Here is a 22,197-nt window from a genome sequence, read left to right on the forward strand (position 1 = left end):
GTTTTACAGTATAACAGAGGAGTAAAGTATAGGGCTGAATCCGGTAGGTGAACCTCTTTAGACTGTGCATTCCTCTTATGGCATTTCACTTTACAGATTTTTTATTCCTATATTCCTTTACTATTTTTCCCTATTCTATTCTTACTTTTGTCTGTAGTATTTTATGATGCCTGTGTAAAGCACTTTCAATTACCTTTTCACATGAAAAATTAAATACATTTCACTTGCCTTTTCTTTACTTATCTCTCTCTAAGTCATGATTTATTTTGCCGTCTTGCTCCAGGCTTTAGGCTCAGCTCATCTCCGGGAAGATGAATGAAAACAAAATGGAGGCTGGCTGTTGTTTTTGGAAGCCTGAGATGCGGTTAATTAAATGCAGCAGTAAAATCAGTGAGCCTGTAACTGATTTTGAGAGCCTTGATGGACGGCAGTGACTCAAAATCCAAGCCTGAGGGTTCTGAGAATCCCGTAAATGTGTATTGATTAAGCAGCAGGGTATCAGATAAGGAGCGATGGCGGTACTGATTGGAACCTGAACAGAGAGCAGCTCGGCGCTTCCACACTCACAACAGTACCAAGAGTCCAGTAGTCAGATGCTCTTCCTGGAAGAAGCATGATGCACATTGTGTGTGTGTGTGTGTGTGTGTGTGTGTGTGTGTTTCCTTTTCATAGAAGAAGCAGGAAATACTATCAGTGACCCTGGGATTTGTGGAGGATTATAAACCCTGCTTGGGCAGATGAGCACAATTTCCTCTGAGAATGAAACCCGTTGAAAGAAAAAAGGCAATGGAAAAGATGTGGAGAACTGAAGTGTATATGTTAATATATGAGGCACACATGGGTCACCTTCATTCAGAGACATGCAGCTAATCTTGCCCTGAATGTAGTTCACACATGTGTGATTTATGAAGCCACCCTGGCTGTCCTTTTTATTCTCAAGGAGGTCTACTAGCTTGACAATCCTGTTCAACTGGCTGGTCGAACGTGGCTTGATTGAGCTATTGTCCGACTGTTTCCTCTGTCCGATGGGATGGCCTGTCTACCTGTCTGGACTTGGAACTTAACGAGCTGTCTGACTGTGGTGATGGAGTCATATGTGTCTAATGAGCTCAGTATCATTCTGTTTTACAGAGCCATCTGTCTGTCAGTCAGATAAAACTGCCTGTCTGTCTGCATGTCTGTAGTAAAGCAGACTGTCTGCCTTTCTAATGAGTTCCTTGTCTTTCTGGTGGAGCTGTCTATATACGTTTGAATATCTGGTCCTGACTTGTTCATACAGAACTCACTATCCTCCATCAGAGATGAGAATTTAGTGCTGTACCTAAAGCAGTAGTTGGCAGCTAAAACACCACACAAAAGAACATGGAAATTATTTTGTTATCTTGTGTTTCTGAGTTCCAATCACAACTGGAAGTTAAACAGTCTTCCATGCGCCTCTATATGTTATGATGAGTAATGTTTGATTTGTCCTATTTATCTATTTCCTTTATTTGTGTTTTTTTGAATGTAAATGTCAAGTGTAGTTATTAGCACAAAGTGTATGTCTTTGACAAGAGATGAAATTGAAAAATGAATTTGTGATGGATAGATAACTAGATGGATGAAATAGTTTGCTGACATGAATTCTCATTCATTCTTAATAATCAATTGATACATTATAGCCTGTTATCAATTATTGAAAAGTCTTCACACTTACATCACTTTTCCCACACACAGAGAGGAAGCTAAACTCAATTTAGCATTGAACAAACTCCAACTAGAAGGATTATACTTTATCTTCTAATCCCCGACGTCCTCAGACCTTCAGGTAACTCATTAGTTTCTTCTGTAGCCTACTTGCCAATTTAGTCTTAGTCTCATGAGTCTCCGGTGGTTATGTGAAAAAAGGGACGAATGAACCAAACCGTGACAAATCGGTGCTTCTCCTTGTGTGTTTGCAAATCCGTTTATTTTGCTCCCTCCCTTCAAGTAGAGCAAAAACTCGACGTGGGACGCTAGTGAGCCAAGGAGAGCAACAGTGGAGTTCTGAAATCTCACTCCGCCGTGTTCCTTTCAGTAGCAACGCACTTTTACGCACAATACTGTAAGGCTGTTTCATGTACGGAAGTTAAGTGATGGCTTTTTCGCCGTGTAGATCAACTGTTATCTTGTTGATGCTCCTGCAGATGGTCGGACTTTCTTGTTCACTCAGGCGGACTGCAGACAGTGGTTTGGGTAAGTGAAGTTATGAACTAGTGAAGTCTCTTTATGCACTAGTTTACTCGCAGTTTTCTAGCTTAAGAGTGCATTAGCATTAACTAGATATTTAAAAAAAAAAACTACATGTTAATGAAATGACAGCAATACTCTAAAACTACTTTAAAACTAGTTTATCATGCATAGTTGACAGGTGACTGACTGTTAGCTTGGTGGTGGCCACAGATATGAAACAGATTCCTTTTGGCAGAATAATTAACTTTGACTTTCTGATATCAGCTGACATTGTGATATCTGCTCAAAGCATACTATATCCTACAACTAGGACATGTAAAGTGATAACTTACAGATCAGTTACTCATACAGCATACAGGTCATTCAAACAGGAGCTTGACTGAGCTGTATTAGACTGTCAGCAGTAATTCAATTGAGTGCTCTTTACCTATTTAAACCTTCTGACAACCTGGCCATTGAGGAATAGGACTCAGATAGGTGCCATACAGTACAGGATTTATGGGATCCCCAGCCAGCGAGCTCACAGTTCAAGAGCCAAGCTGGTGACAGAAGCAGTGCTAGGCTTTTACTGACAGGGAAGGAAGATTGATGGCAGAGTAAGTGCAGTGGTCCTGACTTTCCCCCTTCACCCAAATAGTCTTCTCTCGCAGCTTCACATTTCTCTCTTCCTTAGAAGCTGTTTTTATGGTATCTGGATGGGGTTTAGTGGTCGATTGGGAAAGCTTGGGATAACTTGGGATAATTTATTGCATATTTAAACAATGGTTGAGGGTGTTTCTTCAGTCAGCTATCTGTGGTGCTATATACCTTGCATGTATGATATGTGTATTTTGTACACACTGAACATGTATGCATAAATCCATGTGCCTGATTGTGTAAAAGTACACAATACCATTGGTCTTATATGAATATCTGGTGTAAACATCCCAAGTGGATGTGTTCAATATTTGTGTGTGTGTGTGTGTGTGTGTGTGTGTGTGTGTGTGTGTGTGTGTGTGTGTGTGTGTGTGTGTGTGTGTGTGTGTGTGCAGCTGTATTTGTTTATGTATCTTGAGTGTGTTTGTTTTCAGAGACCCTTAGTCCCCCCCTTGATGTGGAGCTAGAAACGCTGAACTGCACCGCAGTCGCTGTCAGGTGGAGGGTGCCACGGCGACATGTCACCGCTGTCATGGGTTACCGGGTAAGCCCCCTCCTCTTCACCCACCCACCCCCCCCTTTCTCATTTGGTACCCCTCACCCCAGCATACCTGACACAGTCTCTCAGGCAACTCTGTGAGGCCCACATAGTCATGGGAGGATCAGGAGGGCCCAGAAAAACAAGTGTGTTTGAGCTGGAGCAGATTGTACACGTGTGCTCCAAAACTAGGAGCAGCACCAAAACTTACTGGCTTAGTCAGACCAAAACACTGACCAGCCAAACTAGCATCGACAGCTGTGTGGAAACAGACACTGTAGTTCTGCTTCTCAAAGAGACGCGCCGACACAAACACAGTCACGCACAGCTATACTGTCATAGCAGTAGTTACAGTAGTATTGGTAAACTTAATATAAGATCCTTTCCGAGTCCCCTTGAGAGAACCTTTTAAGGTTTTATTTTAAGCTTTTGATTCACTCTGGGATAATTGCCTTTTAACAACTTTCAGCTGTGAAGAGCCCTTTTGCCAGGAAATGGCTTTATTTATGATCCAAAATTCCTACAGTTCTCAGAAAAAAGGGATCCTTGTAGAATAGCCTATAGATATAAGGTACTTCAGTTGGACCCTGCAGGTTTCACATTTCTTGAAAAGAAACCAAGAACCTGTCTTGGTCTGAATTGAGTTTCAAAAAGATCCTTCTCTGAAGTGAATTCTCATAGTATAACCTTTAATAGTCCTCCTATATGGACAATTTGATATACCTCTTTTCACAGTAGAAGCTTAGGGTTTTATAAATAGTTCCAGTGTTGGTCTGAGATGGTGCGGTCAAAGGAAGTGTCTACCCTGAACTGCTACGCACCAGTCATACTTTCCAGAGTTCCTTTGTAACACTTAGCCGGGCAGACGGAGTCGTGCCGCGAGAGAATGGTTGTAAAGTTCTGTGGTGACAGAGGGCTGTGCTTACGTAATGGGAGCGGTTCTCACTGCATCGGGCCATGAACCCGATCCCAGGGCTGCAAGATGAATACTCACTACGAATGTGTCTCTGAAGGGTTCAGGAATGATAATGATACTACTGCACTGCTATGACGAGCATGCGTCCTGCACAGGCAGCGAATGCCGTGCACTCAGAAGGCCACTGCTTTTCCCCTTCATTGTTTGAAGTTAATCACATTTTGATACAAATCAGATGTCTCTTCCACTGTCTGGTTTTAAAATGAAGTTAGCCTGGACTCACTGCTCCGGATCGAGAGCGTGTGGGAAAAGCTTTCGACTGGCCCTGGCCAAAACCCTGCGGGGATGTCCTGCAACTGGGCTTTCACTGTTTGAGTTCAAACTGATGGGAAGCCATTATGTCAACTCAATTGTTATGGTGTGTCTTCTGGGGGAGGATTCTGGAGAGCAAAATAGATTAATCACAATTTGGATAATTGTCTTGTAGGTGATGCACAGTCTTTTGCAACATTTGAGTGCTGTCAGAGAGCTTTGGTGATGATCATCCTTTTTTAGAATTCTTTATAGTCTTTTTATTTGTTTGGTACCAACATTTAATCAGGGTGCTTTCTCTTTCTATGCACATTTTCTGAGCATTCCCTAATAGTTGCAGAGTTGTTTTCTGTTTGCCAATAAATCTTTCATCACCAACACAAGTGACTTTCAGAAAGCATCATTCAGAGTACCCACGAAAACATATGTTCCTGGAATTGCTTATTGACATTGAAAACAGCTGCATTATTTTCTCCTCCGCTTTTTAATGGGCATTTGCTTAAGATCCTCTCTCTTTTGTCTGTTGTGTTTCTTCTGAACAATTGGCTCTGCGAAATCATCCATTGGTGCGGGCATTGTTAAGTGTGAAAGAATTGATTTCTTCTCCATGCTTCAACACTCCGCTATAATTAGTTTACCATAAGCGTGCGTTTGTAAGCAGGATTTGGGTCACATTGCTCTGGGATGAGCTCAATGCAGCCGTGCATCCAAGACGTCTGTCAGACAGTGCGGGGGATTAGCGGAGGCGTATCTAAACTGGCCTCTGTCACTGGGCTTTGTTAACTGGTACCCCTCTCCCAGGATGTGTCTCTCTTGACCTGAGCCGGTGACACCCAGCCTGTGAATGGTAGAGCGCAGAGGCCTCCTCCTCCACTCTCGGCCTGGACGAAAAACCCATTCCATATCTCTTTCTGGATCTGGTTTCCTTACTGTTTTTTTGTTGTTTTTTAAAAAAAATACTTTGTGCAGGAAAGAGAGTTCTCCTGTTTGGAGTAGGGCTTGTGTTTACATATGTCTGCAATCAAGCATTGCTCTTATTGTTGCGTTTGGAGAGAGCACTTGGTTCTCCAGACCCCATGCGATGTGCTGGCTTTGTTAGCTTTGTCAGACGACATGCTACAGTAACAGACTCGTCTTTCTCTCCGCCCCGGTGCTCCCGCTGGTGCTGCCTCCGCAGGGTGTGTCTGTGTCTGTAGCAGGTGAAGAACGGGAGGGTTGTTGATGCCCACTCGCCCCCCGAAGTGAATGGAGCCGTCCTGGCAGGGAGCCGGTGCACCTAGCTGTGCAGCCTGGCGTTCGCCGACGACCTCGTGGACTCTGCTAGATTTATTTTCCCACGTCTCTGCGACAGCCCCCGGGGCATGGCTGCTCTGTGGAGATGGTGCAGGGCTTAGAGCATGTCCAATCTCTGTGGTTCTGTCCCCTTTTTAGGTTTCCCAGTGGGCTGCGATTATAGTGTGAATGCAGAGATAGCGTACAAGGCTACAAGTGTACTGTTATGAAACCAGACAAAAGGTCTGGGGGAAATAATCTTTAGTAACAATGGAACCACAACACTTCCAAGTACAGACAGGGGAAGACTAAGACTTGAATTAATAATTAAGACTACAATCAATGAAGCCATCCTGTTCAATGCATACAGTATTTTACTGATATATTATATGGTTCTGTGTTTGTGTGTGTGTGTGTGTGTGTGTGTGTGTGTGTGTGTGTGTGTGTGTGTGTGTGTGTGTGTGTGTGTGTGAGTGTGTGTGTGTGTGTGTGTGTGTTTGTTTAGGTTTTCTTAACAGAGGTGAAGAACAGCAGTCCTGTAGGAACACCTATTGCACGGAATGTGCCTCTCCGCATAGACACGTTAAAAAGGGTGAGCAACTTTTCATAAGAAATGTTTAATTGAGACATTGGCTTTATGAATCTGCTTATTCATTCAGTTATGTTGCTCCAACTCCTCAGGTACCATGGGATGGACTTGTTGACTTTGTAAGTCAAACCTGGTAAACTGTTACATAACCTTTGGCATTATTAATAGTGACGGTGTAGAATGATGAAGCATCTTAATGAACTTCATATTTATATCTGTATATGTCAGAGCATGGAAGTGTCCAATCTGAAGAATGATACCCAGTACCATGTGACCATAGCAGCCTATGGGTGGGCGGGGGAGGGGCGACCCAGCATGCCCAGGGGCATAACGCCAGCCTCCCATGGTGAGAAATGCACTCAGACAGACCACTAAGAAAAAAATGTACTGAAGTGTGCATACCACTGGGTAATGCAAATCAATTGAAGCTTAATGGTGCCATGTTAGTCAGACCTACTTATTAAATCAATAAATTATACAGAAAGTATTTTGACCACAGCCTTGAAGGATTTGTTTTTCAATTTTGTGTTGAGAGTAAATTATGACAGCATTTTTTAAGAATTTGAGTTTGTTTCCTTCTGTCATGGTACATTTTATGTTCACCAGCATGGGCTCACAACATGGGACACAGCCTGACTGCAGATGAACATGACTGATAAATAAATGTCTAAATGTTGTTAACTACTTGTGAAATATGTGAAGGCTCCTCCTGTGTTCTCATTGTTACTCTCTGCCACAGAGAGATGCCTCAGGCCATCATCCCCCTCAGCGCCTCATGTGGTAGCAGTATCTCATACAGAAATCGTGTTGTCATGGAAACCGGGTCCAACCGAAGGGGCTTCACCTGTTCAGCAGTTCCTGGTTTCCTACACCAGGTAAACACCTCACCTACTCTTAAGTCTCCCATCATACGTAGCACACCAGTGAATGGAACAATGGAAGGCTCTCACTTGATGCACCAATGCACTTCTCAGATATATGACATGGCTACACCAAGATTTTTGCAGTCTGTTGTTATGCTGTTTTGTATGATGGAGGCTTAGATATGAGCTAGTTAAGAACATTAAGAAACAGAAAATAAAGTGTTGCCCTGAAACACACACACACACACACACACACACACACAAACACACACACCCAACACACACTCCCTCCATTCTGAAACTTTCCAGTTCAGTAAAAGTGTCTTGCTGCTATACCCAGTGTAGTTTTGGTATTCAGCAACAGCTGCTCTCCCTGAAGCTACAGTAGCAAGCCTTGAGTAACAAAGAACAGAAACTGGAATTTGGCACTGTACAAAAACTATACAAACATTGGCACAGCTCCTCTGTCTGTTGCAAGAATCATGGCCGTCATCCAACTGAGGGAAAATGTATACTTCCTGCTGCCTCTTTATCGTCTCATAATAACTGAAAGACTAAGTTACCACGCCCAGCACAGCCGAAGGAGACTGTATTGTCTTTCCTTGATTTTTCCTTGATGGTGTTTTGGAGGTTCCACCGCAGGGTTAGAGCGTGATGTTTACATTAGTGGTGGAGTTGCCCCTCAGATTTAAACACACTGTAAACGCCTAAAACAGTTCCAGAACATCGCTTTGCCATTAAGTTGCACCAAGTTACTCTTTTAGTGCTGTTTTCAGTACAGTGAAGTAGAAACGAAGAAGAAAGAAAGAACATTAGAGATGCCTAAAATGATCGACTTGCAAGCTGTTTATTTGGAATAGACCTTACAGCAGACCTGCCAACTTGTATTGGATTTTGCCTAGAGACCACACATTTTGACTTGTATGTACACTTGTGCATAGTACCAGTCCAAAATACACACTCACACAAAACATGGAGTTTTACTTATTTTTGTTCTTCAGGATTGGCAGCATACAGTTTGTGCCTGTATCCATTTTCCAAGTATCAAAGAAGGACACTGCTTGAATGCTTTCGCGGTGAATCGTGGTTTTCAATGAGGCTAAAGGGATTCTGCATCGAGGGCCCCCAAAACGGTCGTGCTCAGTCCAGAGAGGCCTGGAGGAGATGGGACCACACACTCAGATCAGACGAGATGTTTGTCAGTATTGCAAAAAGAAAAAGGCCATTGTGAGCTGGATGTTCAGCTGCTCATGGACTTCTGAAGACATTTAAATTTAGATTTCAGAGGCGATGAATCGGTTCCAGTCTGTCACCACAACAGGGTTCATCTATGCATCTTCAACCGTGTGCAGAAAAAAGATAGCATACATCTCATTAAAAATGATTTCTTTAAGTGATTTTTAGCATTCACAGATTGTGAGACAGGTGTTCAAATATTTGTTCTTCGTACTGACATACTGAACTTGATGTGGTGCATGTTATTGTTATTTATAGTGTAGTGTAATTAATTATATGTCATGCTGGAGAGTCTTGCACAAGATAAGATTGTAACCACCATCCACCATCAGTGCTGCTTGAGAGAAAAAACTGTCTGTAGTGGTCCGGAAAGTTTTGGACAAACAAGCCAATTACACAGACCGATTTACCCCAGAGAAGAAAAGAAGCAGCGAGACTTTATAAAGGAAACAAATCATCTGGATAGGGATGGAGGGGGATGGGTTGTGCTTGGACATGCATGGCTGAGAGTAAACCAAAGACAACAACTGAATGTGACCTTACAAAAGCACCAAAACAAGGCACCTCTCAAAGCCGTCTCCCTAAAAATGTGTGGGAGAAAAGGGTCCCAAAGAGATTCATGTGTGGGGCCACCCGAAAAATACTAATGCAGTTGGTTTCGATAAGATTACCCTTTTTTGAATCGTCAAAGATTACATTTGTATCTCTTATTTAGAAAATAAAAATATCCCTTTGTTTTTACTGGGAAAGAAAAACACAAATATCTTGTGCTGTTTTATACAGCCATGTTTGTTAGTAATTGTTTTATGTCATGATTTGATTTCTTTCCCATCACCAACACCAGTTGGATGTACATCAATGTCTTTGAGAATGGGATAAACCATAAAAGGATACAAGCAAGTGCAACAGAGATCCCTGTGATGTGGATAGAGAGGAGGACAGTAAATCCTATACGATTCTCTCTGAGGCCAGCTCTAATGGGGATGGAAGATACGGATGCAGGGGGCATCATAGTTTCAAGTGAACTCTGAAGGGTCATCATCTCACCCATGTTTTATTTCCCCCTGCAATCTGTGCAATGAGTCCAATGTGTCATTTAAAGAGTTCTATGATAGAACAACTTTTGTTGGAATGTTTTGAAAAATGGTTTCCATGGTTTTCTTTTCCCTAGACCAGAGGTGGACTCAGAGTGGACATCTCTTCGTGTGCCGGTTCAGACCAACTCCATGGTTCTGAGAGGACTGAGTCCAGATACACTCTACCAGTTTATGGTCCAAGCAGTGAATTCTAACGGCGCAAGTGCCCCGAGCTCCATCAATGGAATTTGGACTCTCAGTGAGTATCTTAGCTACATGACTACCCACTATAAAATCTGAGGTTGAGAACATTAAAAAGGACAAGGCAGCCAGCTGCACAGTGGCTGTAAATTAATTTAACTTCTGCTCTCAAGCGGAGGTATTATTTACTTCAAAGTCTAGACTATGCCTGCCTACCTCGATTCCCATGCCTTTCCCAGTGTTACTAGGAGTGACGTAAGACAGTATTCTGTGTATTGAGTATCACGTAAACTATCTTGTTAATGAACTGGGGAAGAGGCTTCAGCCATTTATTAATAGCAGGTTATTTATTTATAGGGTTTACTCTTCTTTTCTCCACCTTTCACTTCCTTTCTCTCTTTTTTCTCTCATGAATATCTCTCATTTATTCATCATATTCTTCTTTCCATCATACAGCAATGCCTAAGAAGCGTATGGATGTGTTCAGAATGTTGGCTGTAACCTCCTCTGTAGTTGACATTTGTGCATACCCTGCATACCCTCTTACTGTTTTATGCATACCCTCTTACTGTTTTGAGCTTTTCTGTAAAAATGTTCTTGGTTCCCAGGAGGATATATTGTCGGTATACTTAGAAGATCAGATTCTAAGTTCATTATCAAATATGGCTTGCAGTGAAAGCTTACCCTTCTTACTTTTACTACCACATACAGAATCCCCTAAATGTCCAAGTACATCTGTTTGTGAGTCAGAGATCAGATTGTCAGACTTTAACAGATATTTTACTGCGGCGTGGCTCATGTTTGGCGATTTGCAGGTATCCAAGAGGCTGGCAGTGGAGCAGCCAGTAAACAGCGTCTCATACACCCCATCGCCAACGACGAGGCTGTCATTGTTGACTATGACTACAGCGCAAACAGTGAAGAGGTGAGACAGATTATCAAACACGTATATATTGAGGAAATGTAGCAGTTTGGGCTCAGCCTCCAGTGATCAGCCATCTTGTGTTTAAACACCTGCCCATGGACCACGGTGTCATCAACATCACTTCCTGGGTCATGGTCGTGACACTTACTGACATAACATACTGGAGACTGGAGTCTTTTATCTCTGCATTGAAATCCCCTCATCTGCTGATCTCAAACAACTTCAACAAATAGCTCTCTGAAAAAGGCGGCAAGGGCTCCGATCAAACAGGGCTTTGATTGTGTACTGCCAGGCTATGTAGTCAATAAACATTTAATGATTATTGAAAATCTAAAATTATTCAAATCAAATACATTTAAGTGCTGGTTATGGCTCAGTCACTAATTCTTCCTACTTGGCACCAAAATGGCATTACATTTAAGCATTGAGCACAACTTCATCTTGAAAATAAATACCTATCATTTCTGTTACATTTGTCAACAGCTCTCTCCCAGTAAAGACTTCAAGAAGCCTCAGGTGACCTCCCAACCAGAAGCCCCAGCCTCACAGATAAGTGGCAACATCTGGAGATTTGCCCCCTTGCCTGCCGTATCCACCTCCTCTGATGCCCCCTCTGATGCCCCCTCTGGCACCACCCTCGGCCCTCCCCTGCCCCCGTCGGCACCCATGACCCAGTGGCAGGGGGCGCTGAGGCGCCTGTATGACCTGCCCTGCGAGGACGCCGTGTGCCCCTCCCACACCATCTGCGTGGACGACCACGCCAGCGGAGGCTCCCGCTGCCAGTGCAACCTGGGCAGAGGAGGGCAGACCTGCTCCCAGGGTGAGTGAGCAGGCCCTCAAGAGTGTTTAGGAGGAGGGGAGGGATACAGAGGGAAAGAGAGTGAGTGAGAGTGAGTGAGCAGGCCCTCACACAGACAGTTAAAGAGATCAGGAGGAAGGAAGGGATACAGAGAGAGAGAGTGAGTGAGCAGTCCCTCACACAGACAGTAAGAGAAGGATACAGAGGGAGAGAGTGAGTGAGCAGACCCTCACACAGAGAGTTAGAGTGTTTAGGAAGAGAGGGATACAGAGGAAGAGAGAGAGACAGATCAATAGGTAGCAAGACAAAGAGAGGGATACCTAAAATAGTTTGCTGTGATACAGGTTAATTATATAATGGTGTTGGGGGAATTGATCATGAATTTGGCCCATATAACTTATGTGAATATTAAGTTGTAATACTTCATCGGTTTCTTTGTTATCCACAAATGTTGTTATGACTTTAAGAAGACTTTTTTTCAAACAGTATTTTTGGCTAATCTCACCACACCAAACCTTGAGTAACCTATCCTTCAAGGCACCTATAAACCCGTTTAGAGTGCCCGAGGCCGTCTCCTGTCAAACATCATGTTCCAGTTTTTATCACCATGAGGACTGACCTCTATGGGTCAAGTGAGAAGTCATGTTTGAAAAAGACACATGGAACATGGGGAAGAGGAGGAAGAGGAGGAGGAGGAGGAGGGGAGGGGTAGCAGATCTGTCCTGTCACATGGAGGTGTAAGAAGCTGTGATGGGTTCCCAGAAGAGAGCTGCCCTCAGGATTGGCTTGGGGGCTGACCACCCATGCCTGACACATCCGTGTACGAGAACCGGGAGAGGCGCCTTGACCTCCAGAGATAGAGTACTCTTAGAGAGAGAAAGAGATAGAGAGACCTAGGCAGGAAGCAAGAAAGAGAGAGAACAGCTTTGTAAAAGAAGGAAAAATGTGAGTGAGTTATTAATGAGTTATTTTAAGGACATTCTAGTGGAGCTGGTTCACCAGATAATGTCCAGTTTGTGGAATGGTTTGTCAGGTGATCCAATTAAAGGCACAGTTCACTTAAAATTCTCACTTGTTGTCATGTAGTGTAATACAGTCCTCTAGATGTGTGATCAGTGTGTAGGCTCAAAAGATCTCTGTTGTTCGTACACACAGTACTGGCACTCTAAATGAGAAACAAACACATTAACACTCTATAAACCATAAACGCTCCCAGACAGTCAACCCGTAGCTTCAGGAGCACGGAAGGGAGGGGTGCCATTTGATCGGCTGTTTACCTCAAACATCCGCAGATGTTAAAGGCTCTGCCTTTAATCTGTAGCCTAGTAGCCTAGAGTGTGTTACAAGCATGTCTTGAGTTCCGTATTTCATAATATATATTTTGAAATTATTTATTTTTATTCTAAGATAAACCTTGTCATTGAACTACATGGACTGTTCACCACTTGATCCCCCCCCCCAATCTGTCTGTTCTCAGTTGTGGCGGTTCAGTTCCCTCGGCTGTATGGTGATTCCTACATGGCCTTTGACCCTCTGAAGAACTCCTTCCACTCCTTTCAGATCAGCCTGGAGTTCAAGGTGTGTCCTGCTGGGGAGCTGAACAGGCTCATACAGTTTGCCTATGACATGCTTGCAATGCTTGTCAGTCAATCAAAGTGGGAAGTATTGCTAAACTGGAGTTAAACCGTTGTTGACTCTCAGTTGTGTGTGTGTGTGTGTGTGTGTGTGTGTGGGTGAGTGAATGCGCACAATGTCCCTGACTGTGTGTTTGTCTGTGTGTTCGTTTTTTTGTGTGTTCTTCTCCATACAGGCAGACAATGAGGATGGTCTCCTGTTCTACTGCGGTGAGAATGAACACGGATACGGGGACTTCGCCTCTCTGGCTCTGTACCGAGGGAAGCTGCACTTCAGGTCTCTCCTGCCATACCCTCCTCCCATCAGTGGGCCTCTCGGCACAGTCAGTGTTACGCATAATCAAACTGTACTGAAGATATACTGTATATTGATAGTGTAGCGTATTTGGCATAAAGCAATTGATGCATCTGATCAGTCAGGTCATTCTGAGGCTGAGCTGGTGTGGTCCTAGCAATACTTAATACACTGCAGGCAAGCGCAGGGTGTTAACCTCACCACATGGATGCATGCCCCTGCTGGTGCTGATGTGTTTGCTGTGCAGCTGAGGCCTGTCTTGTGTGGTGCAGGTATAACTGTGGGACCGGAGCGGCTCATCTGGTGAGTGAGAGGGGGGTGGTCACGGGCCAGTGGCACAGCGTGAGCGTCAACAGGGAGGGCACGACCGGCTGGCTCCGACTGGATAATCACACACCTGCCACAGGACAGTCACAGGTGGGAATGTATACACACACACACACACACACACACACACACACACACACACACACACACTTGGACATGCACACATACATACAGTATACTAAGACCTCTTCCTTATTTTACTTTTTACAAGGTGTCCCTTTAAATAACTCCTACTTTGATACTTCTATGTATATAACCTTAAAGAGCTCCTCCATGGGGACAAGCTAAAAACCTTTTCTTGTAAGCTTATGCATGTTTCTGTCTTTAAACTTGCAGGGAACATACACCAAGATCACCTTCCGCACTCCACTCTATGTGGGCGGGACTCCCAATGGCTATTGGCTGGCGAGGGCTGCAGGGACCAACCGAGGGTTTCAGGGTTGCCTGCAGAGCCTGTCAGTCAACGGCAGAGTGGTGGACATGAGGCCCTGGCCACTGGGACGTGCCCTCTCTGGGGCTGACGTGGGTGAGTGGAGAGAGGCAAGGAACATGTGCGCTCAGTTGCTTCTGTCCACACGCACACACACACACACACACATACACACACACACACACACACACGCACACGCACACACACACACAAAATATGTTATTGGTTGAGGATGTCCCACAGTAGCCACTCCTCTCTCTGTCACATGCAAGTACTCATAGCCAGCAACCTAACCAATATAACAGCTGCCCAACTATAGATCCAACAACAACACACAACTGGCCCGGTACAGATCTGTAAAGGCCTTCCTTCACAGTTTAACATGTGCTGTCTGTACCCCACAACTGCTAAACACAACAACATGACTGACCAACCATAGAACCTGACCAACATGACTGACCAACAACAAAGCTGCCTTCGTGAGCTTTTCACTGGGGTTTTCAAGCAAGCACCTTTCTTCCTCAGTGTTTCATTGAATTAGGCCCACATCACCTCCGGTTGCCCTGAAGGCTCAACAGAACCATGTAATTGCAAAAGTAAAATACTCCACCAATAACTGACTTTTTCTGCTCCGTTCCGTTTTGCTACTGGTGTGCCGTATATGTTTTCTAGACCAGCATGCATGAAGTCAGTGTCTTTGGTCACTCCTGTCCTAGGTGAGTGCAGTGACCATGCCTGCTCAGGGGTGTTCTGTGCCAACGGGGGGACGTGCTTCAGCAGTCAAGCAGACGCCCACATATGCCTGTGCCCGCTGGGATACAGAGGACCGCTGTGCCAGGAGAGTAAGCATCCACCCTCACATGGGTTTGATAAAGAACGCTTCATTTTCATGCCGTCAGCATACCACACTATTCACAGTAGATTAAGTTTCTTGTTCTGAACTGCACTGCTGTCAGGGTTTTGGGGATGCAGGTTCTTCCAATAGTTTTATAACAATATCTATTGTGTTTTTACAAGAAAGCAATACCATATTTTTAGCACCCAGCCAAAACAGAGTGTCTAATATCTATTGTTTTTTTTTTACAAGAAAGCAATACCATATTTTAAGCACCCAGCCAAAACAGAGTTGGGAAATTAACAAGAATTTGTCCTTCCCAGAGTTTTGGCTGTCTGTGCCACACTTCAACAAGTCGCTGCTGTCGTACGCTAGCGCCCCCTGGCCTCACCCCCAGCGCCACTACCTGTCCTTCACTGAGTTTGAGATCACCTTCAGGCCCTCCGCCCTCAACGGAACCCTGCTCTACTCTCAGGACGCCAACAGCAGCGACTTCCTGTCCGTCACTCTGGTGGACGGCCATGTGGAGTTCCGCTTTGACTGTGGCTCAGGACCGGCTGTTCTCAGGTGAACTCTCACGGATAGAATTTAGATTGTTAAAGAGTCCCATCTTGTGGACAGAGAGCGTAACTACAACTAATTTATGATAAAGTCCTTTTCTGACCTCTGTATAAAAAGAGAGACTTGGTGAAGATACACATTTAATCAATAACTTTTGTTCTATGAATTCATGACTTGTCATAGCCAATAGCTTGTTCTGTAGGGTTCACACGGTCTTGTACACGGTCTTGTCATGTGTCTTTATTTATGATTTTCAACAATGTAACAAACAGAAACAGGAAAGCAGAGGAATAATGTGCTGTTTGTTTCCCATCTTCCCCCAGGAGTGAGGAGGCTGTTAGCTTGTTCAGCTGGCATGAGGCTCGGGCATCTCGCACGGCCAGAAAGGGCATCTTGCAAGTGGACAGCCAGAGAACTGTGGAGGGCATGGCAGATGTACAACTCTCTCTCTCTCTCTCTCTCTCTCTCTCTCTCTCTCTCTCTTTCTCTCTCTTTAAATCTCTCGCCTCTCTCTCTCTTTCTCTATCTCTCTCTCTCTCTTTAAATCTCTCGCCTCTCTCTCTCTCTCTTTCTCTCTTTTTAAATCTCTCGCCTCTCTCTCTCTTTAAATCTCTCTCTATCTCTCTCACTCTCTCTCTCTATCTCCCTTTCTCTCTCTTGTTCTCTCTCTCTCTGTCAAGCTATCTATCTATTGATCTATGTATGTACAGCATATGTATATGATATAACACACTGTCATCCCTCTCCATTCTGCAGGGCGCGTTCACTCAGATCCGCTGTAGCTCTCCTCTGTACCTGGGGGGAGTCCCGGACTACAGTGCCACCCGGAGGGACTCTGAAGTACCGGAGCCATTTACTGGGAGCATCCAGCAGGTGGCGCTCACACACTCTTTCTGTTTGTTGACTTTCAAGGTGGAATTGTGCCTCTGTGTTCTGACCTGTTATCTCATACCTTTGAGCTTTATTCTCAGGGGTACCACAGCAGGGATCTTTATATGTGTGTATGTGTGTCTGTGTGTGTGTTTGTGTGTGTGTGTGTGTGTGTGCGTGTGTGTGTGTGTGTGTGTGTGTCTGTCTGGGTTTGGTGGGGGGGGGGCTTGTTTTTGAACCCCCAGGACCAGTGTGTGTGTAGGTGTGAGTGTGTGTTCACTGTGCGCCAGTGAGTATGTGTGCATCTGTGGTGTGTCTTAATGCAAATGCTAGATATGTGTGTATATTCTGTATGTGTATGTACAAGAACTGCATACTGCATACCCTCTGTGACTGCATTTGTTTGTGTTTTTGTACGTGCATGTGTGTGTGTGTGTGTGTTTATTCTGCTGCCAGGTCTTGCTGAATGACCATGTGATCCCACTCACTGCGTCCTCATTGGAGGGGGTGAATGTAGGGAACGCGGAGCACCCCTGCGGTACCCGCCCGTGTGCCAATGCTGGGTTGTGTCAGCCCAGAGCAGACCAGTACCAATGCGACTGTCCAATAGGCTTCCAAGGAAACCACTGTCAGAAAGGTCACACATGTACTTACATACACATACTGAGGTTCATAGAAAACACACACACTTATGTACACGCAAACAATATGTATGTCAGAGACATTCACAGACATTAAAAGACGACTTTTAGACGAGGTTTTAGATTTTCCATCACAAGGATGACTGCATGATAATGTAACTGACAGCTTTATGACATGTTTGTATTTATGATGACAACCCTTTGCTTGCATGATGGCTTACTGCATTAACAGTAACAGTAATAGTGTATTCATACACTACACACAGACATACACACATACACACACGCACACAGGCAGGCACACACATACACACACACAGCCTAGGCACGCAACTCTATTTATAAGAAGACCGGGTAGCATCTGTGTTGCATCTGGGAGGCTGCCCACTGCTCTCTTTGCCTGCATGTTTGCCTGTTGTGTTTTGTTTTGGTGGCTCTGTGACTTGCTTGAACTGTCTTCGCATGGTGCCTGAAGTGAACTAATGTGTGTCTCACTCTGCTCCCCTCTGTGTGCGCTGGGTGCCGTGTAGGCTGTGCGGGCCAGTGCCTCGACAGTAAGTGCCCCCTGTGCCCTCTGTACCCGCTGTGCTCTGCTCTGCTGCAGGTTGATTCATGCTATTCTTTTGACTAAACGGTACATTTAAACCCCACTGTGCTACCGTGCAGGATGAACACTTGGTTAGTGTAGAGGGCTTCTAGAATCAAGAATCTAGAAATCTAGAGTCTAGAATTCATGACACAATGGGCTGGTGTTTACAGATGCTTAATCTTAGTATGAATCCAGTTTATGGCATGCGGGGAGATTCATTCTTAAATCTATGTGTTATCTATGAGTTATCTATAAGTGTTTCTGCAGCTTAAATGGTAGAGTAAAGTGCATCAAACCAAATAACACTAAGGTGTTTGACTTTAAAGAAGTACACAGAATGATAATGTTCCTTCTCGTGTCCCCCCTCAGTTGTGACAGAAGACATTGAGGTTCCCCTCTTCACTGGTAGAAGCTACCTCAAATTTGACCGCAGAAATATTTTGAAACGGTATGCCACCAAGAGAGCACAAACCTAAGAGGCTGTTGTCTTTTTTGATTTTAATGTTGAAATGAATGTGTTTTTGTCTTTCGTCTTCATTTTGTATTCTATCCGATGCTGCAAATGGACCTGCTCATGAGCAAGAAACACTTCAGACTCTATTTTCTGCCGTCATGTCTTCTACTCTCATCATCCTCTCCTCCTTCAAATCCTCAACCCCCCCCCTCTCTCTCCCTCGCTCTCTCTTTTTCTCTCCCCCTCTCTCTCTACCTCTCTCTCATCGTCCCCTCCTCCTTCAAACCCCCCCACCCCCCTCAGGCTCTCTGGCTTGCGGACCCATGTGCAGCTGCGCTTCCGATGCTCTGCCCCCAATGGGCTCTTACTGTGGCGAGGGGAGGGGCCTGGTCTCGCTGGCGCTGACTTCATGTCACTGGGTCTGCAGGGCGGAGCGCTCATCTTCAGGTGCCGGAACTTCCTTTCGCTCTTTCAGTCTTAGTGCACTGATTGTACCGGGAGAATATGATAACAACAACAGTCTTCGTACAATCATTGTACCAGTAGAATATGATAGAAACAACAGTCTTAGGGCAGTCATTGTACCAGTAGAATATGATAGAAACAACGATCACTGCTTTATGTGAGCGAATGAACTGAGAAGATGTTTAACTTAACACTGTGCTCTAGTTAAAGTCACGTGAGGAGTAAAATAACTCCAATAATATGTTTTCTCATCAGCTTTGATCTTGGTAGTGGACTTGGCACAGTGGTGGTCAATGGAACTTTTAATGATGGTCACTGGCACCTGTTGAAAGCAGTGAGGTAAAGCAGCCATTTTTCCTCATTCACATTTGTTCAGTTGAGACGATTAAGGAAAGTGTAACTAAGTGAATGGACTCCATTGTGTGTGTTCAGTGATGTTTTCACTCAGATGACTGTGCGTAATACTGTCATCCCTGGTGTTTAATAGTCACTGTCTATCATTGGCTAATCACTTTGAACTAACATTTCTGCTTCACGGTTAATTAGGATGGCAATGTAATGCATATGTGATATGGTACTCCGCTTTCTGCTTCATTTCCTAGAGATGGGCAATATGGCCGGCTGGTCGTGGATGGTCAGAAGACAGGTAGAAGTCAGTCTCCAGGGAGAATGAGGCAGCTCAACTCCAATGGACCTCTGTATGTAGGTGAGTCTATATGGGTGAGAGGTCAGCTGGTGCTAGGATTGTAATGATGATGATATTGGCAAATATGACAAAGGTAATAATGATTATTTTGACGGTGTTGGTGTTGGTAATATTTATTATAATGATGGTGATAATAGTGACGACACTGACAATGATAGAGGAGGTGCTGGCATACCCAGCAGAATTCACAATTGCCTAAAACCTATAGGCTATACTTGCTGTTGCTCAGCATGATAAAGATGGTGGTGGTGCTGGTGGAGGCGTTTGCTGATGTTTGGCTTTGCTTTCTCTCTCTCTCTCTCTCTCTCTGCCTCTCTCTCTCTCTCTGTCTCTCTCTCTCTATCTCTCTCTCTTTCTCTCTCCTTCTCTCTTTGACAGGGGGGATGAAGCAGATCTCCCTGCACACTCACAGGCAGTACATGAGGGGCCTGGTCGGCTGCATCTCCCACCTTTCGCTCTCCGCCAACTTCCAAATCTCCTTGATGGATGAGGCCTCGGATGGCAAGAACATTGACACGTGTCTCGAGTGACCTGTGGACCTACCAGGCACCTCCCTCATGAGCCCTCTCCTCCTCCATCAGCTGACTGGCTCAAACAGCTTTTCAAATTTTCTTTGATGAACTTTTATCAGTGTGTGGCCATGAGCTTGGATAAGGTTGTACTATGCAGGGCCTCTTCTACTACATCAGTATGACGTCATAGGCGCAGTCCTATAGCCCTTTTCCACAGCCTTGGGCCCTGCACAAGCCCTCCAATCACAAAGCCACTCTTTATGGAGCCCCATCCCCCACTAGGTCCATGTGTCATTGTGTCCCACCTTCACCACACCTCTTCTCCTATTTAGTCCCTATCACAACGACATCACAAACATGTGTTAAGGAGAGACAACGAGAAATATTGTTTTTTTCTCTCAACAGTGAAGAACCCTCCAACAGGATCAGCTTCTATTCTGCACTCAAGAATGCTGCTTTGCCAGCAACTCTACACAAAAATGTGTTTTTAATGTTACAAATGATTTCCTAGGGCCTTAAGGTTTCCATAATAATGCTTGTAATTTCTTTTCCTCAAACCTCTTCCTAAGTTTGAACAAAAAAAAAAACTTGATCTCTGATGTATTCTATTTGGCTAGCACCAGCCATGCCCTCTGAACTGCATCCCATTTCATTTACGAGGAAAGTAGTGGAATTGCCTGAATTACCCTGAGCTTGTGTACATACTCTACTTCCCAGGGCTGCCATCTCTAATGTTGTTTGCCTAAAATGTTTATTTTATTTTTATTTTTTGCCTAAAATCCAGACAACCACAACCATAACCCTCACGTTAAATTTAAACTGCAGTCCTGTGTTTGAAGTCGCTCCTTTCAAACCAAACACCACTGACAGCTCCTGCTAGAAAATGTAGACCCTTTGCAAACACAAGAAAATGCGTCATCCATTATAAATGCATCAACGTTTGACCAACAGAAGGGAGCAAACACAAAGGCTGAGAACTAGGTCTCATTCAGCACAAAGATGCTGTATCTCCCAAAGGACTTTTTTTATTTATTGCACTTCAGCATGCCTTACAACGACCTTGTATGTTCTTTGTTCTTCAAACAGAATGTTAGTTTTTTTTGTAAAGATGTTCTGCCAATCGGACTGCTGGCGCTAAGGTAGCAACAGAAGAGGAGGAGGAGAGGAGAACAAGAAGAGGAGGAGGAGAGGAGAAAAGGTTTCTCTGTCCTGGACATGCGGTGCCGTCGCGTGTCTGCGAGATCTGCCCCTGCGGTGCTCGGTCAGCTTGAACTGTCATGGCTGTAGATCTGATGATGGCTGTGTTTGGATCCGGCAGACACCTGTTCGTTGGCCATGTCATTTAACCGGATATAGCACCACTTTGGGGTCTTCATGCAAAAAAAAAAAGGACTCTCTCACTGAAGGCTTCCCTGCTCTCTGTAGGTGCATACCGATTTATATGACACATCTGATTTATCACAGACTGTTTTGCATACTACGTTGAACTACAGAACATAGCCCCTCTTGTTTATGCACTGTATTACGTTTTTATGTTGTCTGTGCACTATAGTGTCTTTGTTTGCTTACCAAGTTCAGCTGTTCAGTCACTGTGTGGTATTGTGCAATACACTCCAGGCCTGATTACTGAGAGCACACACCACCCCTGATGAACTTTTACCCTCACAACTTCCAAATCCATTCGGCCCCGTTTTAACTAGTGTCTTTCCCAGTGGGAAACTATTTAATTTCATTCTCAACCCAAAATGAGGCTGTCGATTATTGCTTCGTGACTACTGAAAGCAATTGTTTTAATGCTTTATTAAAGTAATTTTTATTTATCTTGTGCAAAGTTGTCAACTCGGCACCCATTTCTTACGTCTCTGGGAAACTCTCCAGTCATCCCCCGCAAAACTTCACTAACACGCAACTTGGTCGACCACCAGCCGATTAAGCCAGAAGACAAATACACTGCTCATACTTTCTGTCATGTTTTGGTCAGATCCAGCCTTAATTAGTCCACGCTTCCTGACACATTTTATCAGGGGAGACTCATTAATACCTTGTCAAGCGGCGACTGCTCTGTTCTAAATCCGTTCCACTCCTGTCATCGGCCAGGCTGAGATTGATGGAGACAGAGTGCCCATGCCACAGGCCGGTGGTCAGTGCCGGGTGGCGGCCGCGGGGGAGTGTGGGTGCGCTGATAGCGGGTTGGGGGGTGTGGGGGGCCTGATGGTCACTGGAAGCTGTGTGGATTGATGTCATCTTCACTCATCCTCCTCAAGTCGACGGAGGCCACCCCAGGCTACGTCTGTCAGGATCACC

General features: G+C 44.6%; 1 protein-coding gene across 1 annotated transcript; it reads left to right on the forward strand.

The window, feature by feature from the left end:
* Positions 1 to 2,114: 2,114 nt before the first annotated feature.
* LOC308363267 (pikachurin-like) lies at positions 2,115 to 20,078 on the forward strand (the record flags this gene model as incomplete). Its single annotated transcript, XM_080836073.1, has 24 exons — positions 2,115 to 2,214; positions 3,282 to 3,391; positions 6,391 to 6,477; positions 6,567 to 6,593; positions 6,703 to 6,820; positions 7,214 to 7,349; positions 9,745 to 9,908; positions 10,666 to 10,775; positions 11,259 to 11,595; positions 13,052 to 13,152; positions 13,385 to 13,485; positions 13,776 to 13,920; positions 14,167 to 14,356; positions 14,977 to 15,102; positions 15,419 to 15,662; positions 15,980 to 16,091; positions 16,413 to 16,529; positions 16,983 to 17,163; positions 17,698 to 17,721; positions 18,126 to 18,204; positions 18,514 to 18,657; positions 18,931 to 19,014; positions 19,278 to 19,381; positions 19,760 to 20,078. 24 exons carry the CDS (start codon positions 2,115 to 2,117, stop codon positions 19,909 to 19,911), a joined length of 3,093 nt encoding a protein of 1,030 aa, XP_080692199.1. The 3' UTR covers positions 19,912 to 20,078.
* Positions 20,079 to 22,197: the final 2,119 nt, after the last annotated feature.

This window comes from Sprattus sprattus (assembly GCF_963457725.1).
Source record: "Sprattus sprattus genome assembly, chromosome: 3".
NCBI classification, from domain to species: domain Eukaryota; kingdom Metazoa; phylum Chordata; class Actinopteri; order Clupeiformes; family Clupeidae; genus Sprattus; species Sprattus sprattus.